The sequence below is a fragment of the Camelus dromedarius genome, chromosome 13 (genome assembly GCF_036321535.1).
Source record: "Camelus dromedarius isolate mCamDro1 chromosome 13, mCamDro1.pat, whole genome shotgun sequence".
Taxonomy (NCBI): domain Eukaryota; kingdom Metazoa; phylum Chordata; class Mammalia; order Artiodactyla; family Camelidae; genus Camelus; species Camelus dromedarius.
In genome coordinates, this window is record NC_087448.1 from 67430738 (window position 1) to 67441634 (window position 10897).

At 47.1% G+C, this 10897-nt stretch overlaps 1 protein-coding gene across 1 annotated transcript; it reads left to right on the forward strand.

The window, feature by feature from the left end:
* Positions 1 to 963: 963 nt before the first annotated feature.
* On the forward strand, positions 964 to 6137 carry GPR12 (G protein-coupled receptor 12). The gene is made up of 2 exons (XM_031465790.2): positions 964 to 1065; positions 1791 to 6137. The coding sequence occupies exon 2, from the start codon at positions 1806 to 1808 to the stop codon at positions 2808 to 2810; it is 1005 nt and encodes a 334-aa protein (XP_031321650.1). The 5' UTR covers positions 964 to 1065; positions 1791 to 1805; the 3' UTR covers positions 2811 to 6137.
* Positions 6138 to 10897: the final 4760 nt, after the last annotated feature.

The window sequence follows — 10897 nt, forward strand, 5'->3', positions numbered from 1 at the left end:
ACTGCGTGCTCTGGTTTTTGTATCCAGAGGAGACAGGCTCATAAAACCAGGCAGAGATCAGGTTCTTAATTTTAGAAACTATTGATGGGTTAAAATAAAAACAAATAAATTAACACTGCCACTTCAGGACCTAAATGCATTGGATTTGGGCCAGCATCTGCTTCTGCAGGAACTCGGTAAATAATTTCCGTTTGAAAACACAGCTCGAGGAGCAGTTAGTAATTGCAGTCTGAGGAGCACAGTGGTGATTTACACCGCAGCAGCGTCCATCCAGACAAGCCGATGTTCTCGGGGAATAGTAACAGTGAGCCAGATCCAGGGCGCAATAAGGAAGGGGCTCCTTTGGGATCAGGATGCAATGTGGTCAACGGCGGTTCTTAAAACTGGCTGAGCATTTTGCTGCTGTAGGATTTGCCTCCCTAATCTGCTCACCCCACATCCATCCTCGCTGCTAATCTTGAATATCGTAATTCTTTTGACCAAGACTGTAGCAATTTAGGGAAAGGCGTGAAGAAGCGGGACGCTGGAGACTGGGACTCCCGAGGGGGACCTCAGGAACGAAATGGGTCACGGGGCTCCCAGGCAGAGCTGCCCCGCCTCCGCGCGGGTGCGAGCGCCGACCGCCTGCCCGGTGGGATGCAGGGCGGCGGCAGCGAGGGTGACGGTGCAGTTCCGGGTGTCCGGGTCCTCGCTCCCAGAGGATGGTGGGGGGCTCTCCGCGCCCGCGTCCGCGCCTGTCCGCGCGACCCGCGCAGCAGAGCCCCGCGGGGCGCGCGCCGGCCTACCGGGGCTCCGGCGGCGGCGCGCGCAGGCGGGCGCGGGGCGGGGGCGCGCGCGGGAAGCGCGCGGCCGGGCGGCCGGGCTGGGAGAGCCGGGCGCGCGAGCCGAAGCCGCCGCTCACCTGCCGCCGAGGCTCACCTGGCGCGGAGCGCGCCCCCGTCCCCCCCCGCGGAGCCCCGAGCGCAGCCGCCGCCCCTCGCCCCGCGGGCCTGGCGCCGACATGCGACACGGGTAGCCCGCGCGCTTCGGGAGCAGCGGAGGAGCCCCCCGGCCTGGGCGCGCAAGGTGACCCCCTTGATGCCCCCGCCCCCGCGGGCTGCCTGTCCCGGCGCCACGTGTGTCCCCTCGCGTCCGCCGCGCGCCCCCGCCGCCAGGGCAGCGGCCGCGGTGCATGGACATCTGTGTATCTGTCTGTGTCCACACCTCCATCGCGCGCGCACGCCTTTTGTGGCCCTGCCGCGACTGCCCCGTGCACACGGGGGAGGCCGGGACCCCTCTTTGTTCTGGCTGGGGTGTGAGTGTGTGCACGCGCGCTGGCTGGCTGGCCGGGTGGGAGTTCGAGGGAGGTGGGCGGTTTAAATATTCCACCGAGGATGGCAGCCCCCGGCTGGCGACCTGTCCCAGCGGCGGGGTCCCCCGGCGGCCGACCCGATGCCAGGCGGCTGCTCCTTGTCAGCCTGCGAGACGGATTTTCACGTGCGTGTCCCCAGCACTTCAGCAAACCGAGCGCCGCGGTTCCGGGTGTGCCTGCCCCGCTCACGCTCGCGTGCTCAAGTCCTGTGCTTTCCCCAACGCCAGACGGCGTTTTTTTGTTGGTGGTGGTGTGGGTTTTAAACCACGGAGACTTTGGCTTTTGTTTTATTTCATATCAGTTTGTGATTCACGAAGCTTGTGGCATTTGGTGGTAGCATCCGAGTGGGGGCTGGCTTTCTGTTTGTGTGTTTTTTGCATGATGTTGGATTGTCTCCCTGCTGTATCTAAACATTAAACAGCCTGTCTTTTCGTTGAAGAGGACAGGGGTTAAAATGAATGAAGACCTGAAGGGCAATGTAAGCGGGCTGCCTCGGGATTATTTAGATGCCCGTGCTGCGGAGAACGTCTCGGCTGCTGCCTCCTCCCAGGTTCCTGTTGTAGAGCCAGAGCCAGAGCTCGTGGTCAACCCCTGGGACATTGTCTTGTGTACCTCGGGTACCCTCATCTCCTGTGAGAATGCCATCGTGGTCCTTATCATCTTCCATAACCCTAGCCTGCGTGCACCCATGTTCCTGCTGATAGGCAGCCTGGCTCTTGCAGACCTGCTGGCCGGCATCGGACTGATCATCAATTTTGTTTTTGCCTACCTGCTTCAGTCAGAAGCCACCAAGCTGGTCACAATTGGACTCATTGTCGCCTCTTTCTCTGCCTCTGTCTGCAGCTTGCTGGCTATCACTGTGGACCGCTACCTCTCCCTGTATTACGCTCTGACCTACCACTCGGAGAGGACGGTCACATTTACCTATGTCATGCTGATCATGCTCTGGGGGACGTCCATCTGCCTGGGACTGCTGCCCATCCTGGGCTGGAACTGCCTCCGAGACGAGTCCACCTGCAGTGTGGTCAGACCCCTCACCAAGAACAACGCCGCCATCCTCTCCATCTCCTTCCTCTTCATGTTTGCACTCATGCTCCAGCTCTACATCCAGATCTGCAAGATTGTGATGAGGCACGCCCACCAGATCGCCCTGCAGCACCACTTCCTGGCCACCTCGCACTACGTGACCACCCGGAAGGGGGTATCGACCCTGGCCATCATCCTGGGGACCTTCGCTGCTTGCTGGATGCCTTTCACCCTCTATTCCTTGATAGCTGATTACACCTACCCCTCCATCTACACCTACGCCACCCTCCTGCCCGCCACCTACAATTCCATCATCAACCCTGTCATCTATGCTTTCCGAAACCAAGAGATCCAGAAAGCCCTCTGCCTCATTTGCTGCGGCTGCGTCCCGTCCAGCCTCTCCCAGAGAGCGCGGTCACCCAGCGACGTGTAGCAGCCCTCCACGCAGGGGAACACTGCGTTTACCAAGCACTCCCACTGCCTGGCCAAATGGTTGAGATGCTTTCCTTAAATCCTTTCTGCTGGATTCTCTTTGAGCCATAGGAGAGCTCAGCACTCGTGAAGCATTCGTTTAGATGAGTTAAGTGATTGAAGTGAAAATAATGCTCTTAGTGTTTTCACTCTTAAAAAAAATGGTTGAGTTCTTCGCTCAATATTATTTTGTTTTGTTTGGTGGGTGGGCTTTTAAAAAAATATCTTTGGAGGTAGGGTTTTTGTTTTCTGTTCTGTTGGGAGGATTGGTAGTGGGTGGGAAAGGAAGGGCTATGACATGTCCATGAAATTATAAAAAGTAAACTGGTCCCAGAGTTTACCAGACTTTAAAATAAAACTGAGTTATTGAGGAAAATGGAGAAGTTACTTTTTGCAGGCTTTGTTGTTTTAATGTCAAGGTAGATTTTCACTGCCATGTGTATCTACCAAAATGCAGTCACTCTCAAGCCAACAGAAATCGTTTACATGGTTATGTTTGGAAGGAACCTGATTTTAGTAACATGAACTCAGTAATAAGTTACCAACATTGAAACCGTGAACCCCCGTTCTTATTCATTCTTTCCTTCCTTTCAGCAATTACTGTTTACCAGAGTTATTTTGGTATTTCTATGAATGTTGTAATTCTTTCTGCATGGTTGCCTGTGTTAGCTAGACCACTAGTTTCAAATGTTGCCGTGTAAATCCAGAATCAAATGTGAATCACTTTTTAATATAGTTTTTCAATATGTCCTTCTAAAATGAATTGTGAAATTTGTCTTGATTTACATATGAAGTAAGATTGATTAGGTACACCATGTAGTTTTTTAAACTACAGTCTCATTGTGTTCAGGAAACAAAAGAAAAAAAATGAATAATATTATTAAAAGTAGATTAAAATTATTTTAGTATATTCTGAAAAAATAAATCCATGGAAAGCTATCAGAAAATATGAAAAGCACCACCTTTCCTATCTCTCTCTATTTAAGACTATATTAATAGGTATTCTTGATTGAAGCAAATAGAATTAAATATTGTAGACAAGTATTTCTGTTCATACTGTCTGTGGTAGCAGTGCATTTGAAACAGGTGGTCTCCTATTTTCCTGATTCAGTTAGTGAACAACGTACCTGTCTGATTGTGATGTGTATCAGCTCTGTCCTGTAAGTTTACAGCCAGAATGACCACATGGCTGTTTGTGAAAAGTTAAATTTGAACTCTGATCTTTCTCTTCACCAAAAAACAACTTAAATGCAATAAAAACTATATTGCCTGTTTTCAAAGATCAAGGATTTAGTCAGGAAATGACACAGAAGAATTCATTTTATATATATTGTAAAATCGTTGTGTCTGAGTGTCACTTCCATTAGCGAGACAGACGTTCTGGACACGGATAACCTTCCCTCTGTTTGCAGTGCGTTTATGGCTGTGTCTGTACAACCAGTGGAAGACTTTCTGGACAGCACATCAGCGTAGCCCAAGCCTGGTGTTTCAGGGCCCTTGGGGATTCATCAGTAATAAGTTGACGTCGTTGGTCTGTCCCAAACATTATGCCGGTGGTGGTCGCAGGACCGGTACAACAGCCCGCATGCCGGTACCACCTCCAGCGCCCCTCAAATCATAGCACAAGCGTGAGCAAACCCTAGGCTTGAATCTGTGCCTCCTCCCTTAGGTTACTTTGAAGCAGGAGAGGGGTTGAAATATTTCAGAAGTGGGAGAGGATTTCAGTACATATCACTGTACGATCAATCTCGTCAAGCTGATGCCTTTAAAAAAAATCCATCAACATGGGATGCAGCTGGCAGGCCAAATATGTTGAATATGTTTTTAATCACTTAAAAGTTAATAGCGTCCCCATGTGAGAAATGACGAGGTAAGACCGGTTTTGACGGGGGCCGGGGGAGTATCCATAGTGAGGCTTGAAAGCGGTAAATGACGTTTCTGCAGAAATGGTGGTTGCCATTTGCATATCTCTAGTAGTAAAAATTACAGTGTGTTTCACCGCATGTTGTGTGCCGGCCCCATGCTGGGGGCTTTACCTGCTCTGTTCCTATATTCACAAACACACACTTCTAAATTTAAGAAAACTGAGGGTAAGAGAACCTAAGAAATTGGTCCGAGGCCACAGAGCTTCAAGGGTAAAGCCAGGCTCTGAACCCAGGTTTTCCGAAGTCCCTGCCTTTCTCCTTCCCCACATGGGGCTGCCTTTGATGCCCCCCTGGATCCAAGAGGGAGGAAAAGATTTATAACATGGTACTGCCACTAACGCTTTAGTTCCACAGTTAAGACATAAAGGTTCCTGTTTAAAATTACATGTGATGGGACTGTCAGCTTGGTCCTACTACGTGGAAGGGGTCTGGGTTACTTAGGTGTCCTCTCCTCCACTTGGAGCCGAGACCAACCCCCAGAGGCACATGGCAATATTTTAATTTAAAGACGTGAGGGCAGTCTTACTGTGCAGAGATTCTCCCTTCATTTACTATTTTTAGGGGAGGGGAAATTAGGTTTATTTATTTACTGTTTTTCTTTTTCTAATGGAGGTACTGGAGATTGAACCCAGGACCATTTACTGTTTTAAATTTCATGTTATCCACTTAACATCAGTACATAATGATCTTGTAAGTCCTGTAAATGGTTGATTTTGCCTCCTAGTTTTAAAACATCTGCTTTCCACTGAGATTTTTCAATCGACTACAACATGTCCTTTCTGTGGACTTTAAATTGTGAAGAATTCTGGATGTTTATGTGGTTTCTTCAAAGCGTCTTGTTTCTACCGGGTTAATGATTAAGATATGCTCATGTGTCTTGATATATATGTGTACGTCTCTGTAGGTGTTTGTGTATGTGTAATATGCTTATATATGTTCAATAAGATGAACTTTGCAACTGAAAACAGCATGGAAAACAGTCATTTGCCAGCAGTCCTGAGGTAGCAGGTAATCTTTTACTCCATGTGATTAAAATTTTTAGCTGCCAAGAAACTTGTATTATTTCCAGTAGAAAGAGTTACACTTGTAACGATGACAGCTCAGTTCTAGGCTCATTATCCAAGTTGTGGCGTCCTGGGGTTTGTTTCCTTTTATCCCTCGTAGCTCTGTTTCTTTGTCTCTGTCACGGTTGTTTCTTGGTGGTGGAGGGGACTGTTCCCTCTGGTACCTGGAGGCAGAGGGGGTGACCCCGAGGAGAGCACCTCCTTTCCCTGAAGCCTAAATTACACAGCTGCGTTCAGGAGGGGAGAAATCCTCGGGTGACTTGGCAGCAGGAATCGTCTGGGAGTCCTCCAGAATTTAAAGCAGGATTTAAACAAACTTAAAAGAGAAAATGAGAAATAAATGTTTAGTGCCAGTGAAAGTATCTTGGCAACTTTAAACTTTATTTTTTTAGAGAAATGCTTAGTCCATTATTAAAATGATTGACTTTATTTCATGATAAATATATATCCTATGAAATTAGGATGACTTAGCATTTCAAATTTAAAATGCATATTAAATAAGTGACTATGTTGGTGTTACATTGAACATTTGTTTCCACTTGGATTATATGCCTGGTGTAATAAAGGGACAGATGGCCTTCTTGTCCTCTTTAAAAAATGTCGTGATTATTGGATGGCTTTGATACCTGGTTGTGGTAGTGGAGGGAGGGACCCCTAAAGTAGGAAGCCCACCAAAGTGTGGGTTCTTGCCGCTGGCTGTGGAAGCATTTGCACGGCAGAGGCAGGGGGATGAAGTGAACAGGCACTTTATTGCTCACAAGGGGAAGTGAAAGGCAAGTGCTGGAGCAGAGAGAGGGAGGAAAAGCTCTCAAGCAGGAAGAGGCACTCAGGTGGGGAGCGGTCAGCCAAGGTGGGCGGCAGAGACAGCTCCTGCCTGGGCTGGGCCACGTGGACTTTTACGGGAGGCTTCCACCATCATGTCCGCCTTCTGGGCGTGATGGAGCCAGTCAGTTCTTGTTCGGGTTTTTCAGTCCTTGTGTGGACTTTTCCGGTTGTTGTCATGGTGATCACAACTGTCATGGTCCTGGTGGGGGTGTCACTTAGCAGATAATGCATTACAACGAACAAATAATGAGGCTCACGGTCACTGGAAGTCAAGTCCTCCACCATCTTGGACTCTGTCGGTTCTAACCAGTTCTTGTTTCTTCTCTGCAGCTGCCTCCTGACACTTAGATAAGAGTAACTGGTTTCTGTTTGAGGGAGGGGCAGGGGTACGATCCGGGGGCAACAGCATTGGTAACAAAAAGGAAAGTTGCCTTTTAATCAAAATGCCTGCAATCTGGTGGACCCAGCATCCCCTCCCTCCCCCCAAATTTCATAAGATGCTGTTCAGCTATGAAAGTTTTAAAGGGAAATGGGTGAGTGATCTCAGTTAACTGTTGAGATAGGTGGTCAGAGTCCTTGCCATCCCCCGGTGCCCGTAGGCTTGTCCTCACCAACTGCTGGAGCTGCTCTTCTGTGACTCAGGGAGGCGGGGAGACTCGGCTTTTTTATAGACAAGGGGCCGGGGTGGGGGGTGGCAGGCTTTATTGGAATCTTAAAATCTGGTTAGATCTTTTAGAATCATCACCATAGTTTATGTACATCAAGGAAGTAAAAATGTGGTTTGAATTAGCAGACAGGTTTACTGATCTATTGTACTCTTGGCAAACGATGCAGAAAAAAAGTACTGGTAATTTTGACTAGGGATCCTCAAAATTTAAATATTTAAAAGATATACAAATCACCTGAGACTCTTGTTAAAATGCAGATTCTGCTTCAGTAGATCTGGGCATTGCTGAATTTCTAGCAAGCTCCCAGGTCATGCTGAAGCTGGTGGTCTGTAGCCAACACTTGGAGTCACAAGGGTAAGTGTCACACCTTCAGCATCCTTAAAATATATATGTATACACACACACACACACACACACACACACATATATAAACCTCTGATAAGAATAAATAATTTAAAATATATATACTTAAATAGAATATATAATATATATTTAAGTTATAACTAATTTATAATAATTATTATATAATATACAAATTTAATGTATTTTAAATATATATACTTAAAGTGTGTATTCTTGTCAGAAGTTAATAGATAACTAGTCTGTGTTTAATGGATATGAACTTTGAACTTTTCCTAGAATTTCTCAGTATCTAGTAAAGCTCTATAAATATATTTTTTCCATGTTAATGTTCTCACTTTTAAAAATTCAGATTACCATTGCCTTAGGGTAATTCTTTCAGAAACTCTACATAACAATGCAATGTGTTTCTATATATGTGTGTGAGCATACTTAGCAACAGAGGTTTGCACCTCCATTTTTTTCAAGGTCAGTTTTCTGCGTGACCTGTGGTTTGTGTTTGGGGGGCTGTGTGTGCTTGCTTGATTTCATCCTGAGATAACTGAGACGAAACTTTCGTTCTCTGTGTTCTAAAATTCAGCTGAACTCATCCTAAAGCAACCCTTTTCTAGTCTGGTAAATCAGAGACTTTCTGAAATATCTCACCTTGACTTCTGACATGTATCTGTAAGCTTTTGTTATTTTTCAGCATCAAAAACGATGTTAATGTTTGTCGTTACAGTGGTCATTACGTCTTGCTTCTTTCCTGCCCAAGGAGATGAGAACATTTTGTATCCAATAGAAGTATGTTAAGGTACGTAGTTGAAATGGATTTTAATATCTAACTTAAATATCTCCGTGGTATAAAATATTTACAGAAGAAATCTAGGAATTTAAAAATCATAAACACTCAAATACTAGCATCAGATCATCAGTGAACAAACTTTCAATTGAAAACAAGTTTGGAGCAGAGGAGAAAACAGTACCCAGGGCACAGATTTCCCTGGTAACTGACTATGTGAACAGGCAAGTAGAAGATGCTAAAAGGAAAGAGATCCTTTTGAAATATGAGCAAATTTATTCTTGGAACCTACAGGGTCTAACGATGGGAAGAAAATTCACAGAGTGGAACTGTCTATATTGAATCAAAATCATCGAAGTCAGGATACCTCGGGAAGTTGCACCGCTTCGCTCAGTGCTTAGCGGTGTGTTAATATTCCGCGTGGAAGTCTTCCTTGTTACTCTCTAATTCTGTTTCTCTTGGCCAGCCCCTGGAGGTACTGAGAATGCCTTCGTCGCAGTCAACATTTATACATTGGAAATATCAATGAAACGCTATCCTCTTCTTCACACGAGGTTATCCCAATTACTGAAATTGTTTTTTTCCGATTTATTTTCTATTATATCCTTTTGCTCATTTTCCTGTTCTTTCCCCCCATACATCTACCATTTCTCTGCAACCTCTTCAGCTCTACTCATCAAAACTGGGCTACAATGGCTCATTTATGCAGCGCTTCCTGGAGCAAAACGACCCATTATCCTCTGCTTCTGCTGGTCGTGGGGCCTGCAGGTGTGGCCCCAGCCAGCAGCAGCGGCGTCTCCTGGGAACGTGTTAAAAATGCAGAGCCTCAGGCCTCACCCCAGCCCTGCTGACTCAGCTCTGGACACAGACCACCTGGGATCATGTCCCTTCTCCATCACTTCCGATTGACCCTCCGTGTCCTGGCTCTGTGCGAGGGGCCTGACCCAGGGACCCACCGTGCCGGGTGAGTTAGGACACAGGAGAGGTTTAGCAGACGGCGCTCTGCACACACCTGCTTGGATGTTATTTTGCGTTCGTATTATTATTATTAGCACTGCTGCTAATACGTGTACTGACTTGGCCATTCTTCACATCCTTCAAGGTAGAATTTGAAAACTAGCCTCAAAAGAGGGGCTGTTTACATACCCAGATGGAGAACAAGCTCAACACACTTCTGGCCAAAATCCTCCAAAACCATTTATCACCTTAACAGGTGACGCTGCATTTCAGAAGTCATTGCATCTTCAGTACAGGTTATATGACGTCTGCCCGTCCAGAATATCAGTACAAAGCCTGGCAGACACCCCACCCACTGTGATTCTGTGTCACAGCAGGGCTGGCACGCTTTGAAGGGGGATTTGCAAAGGCCTAGAACCTGTTTCTGTCCTGCCAGAAAGTGCGTGGCTGGTACCAGACGTGACAAGTATGCTTTTAGAAGAAGCCTGTATGAGAAGGCGCAGGGAATCCCGCATGTGGCAGGCGACCAGCTTGCGGAAATAATCCCGATACAACTATTGCTCAAAGTGACAGCAAATCGCAAAATCCATCGGGGGCCGGCTGTCCCGGGCACCGCAGTAGGCAGGGCAAGTGCTTTGCCTAGACGAGCTCTTTCAACCTTTTCAGTGACCCAGGGACCCACAGGCAGGTTCGCTGTCCCCATTTTCCAGGCGAGGGTACCAAGGACTGAGAGACTAAGGAACGTGACCTTCCGCCTGCTAAGTGTAGGATCCGCCTGATGTCACAGCCACCCTCTCTCCCGCTAGACCCTGTTCCTTCGGATCTGTCTTGAGGATTAACCTGAGTGTCTGTCCTCAGCAGGCTTGTCTACACAATACTGAAGGCAGTTTCTGGAAGACAGGATCTGAGACTGTCTTTGTTGTAACACCTCTGAGCACAAGACTGCCTTCTACCACACGCCAAGAGACGTTCCTTGACCCTGTGTGAACAGCGGATGCGAATCAAGTAAACTGCACTGAATGTTTAAATAGAGGGGCTCCAGCCCCCGACTTCCACCCTACTGTTCAGTGGGGCCTGGTCCTTAAATACAGGAGTATTTCCTGAGTCTCAGTTATTTTGTAAAGGAAGCCTAGAAAACATTTGGAAGTACAGAAACACAGGTAACCTGAAGAACCCCTCAATGGCATAAGCTAACCCACAAAAAGCAGGATTTTTTTAAAGCTGCTTTCTTAGGACTAGTGAGGGAGAGAAGCCCAGACGGGCTGTTTCCCAGTCTGCCAAGCTTAAGACTTTCTAAGATGATGGTCTATGTATTTGATAAAGGATTTCACTGAAAATGATGAATTTGACAGTTCATTTCAGCACAGCAATCAGCTGACTCATAGAACTTGAGACCTCAAAATAATAATTCTTACAGCTAGAATTATATTCACGGGAGTGTGTGCGTGTGCACGCACTAGGATGGATGT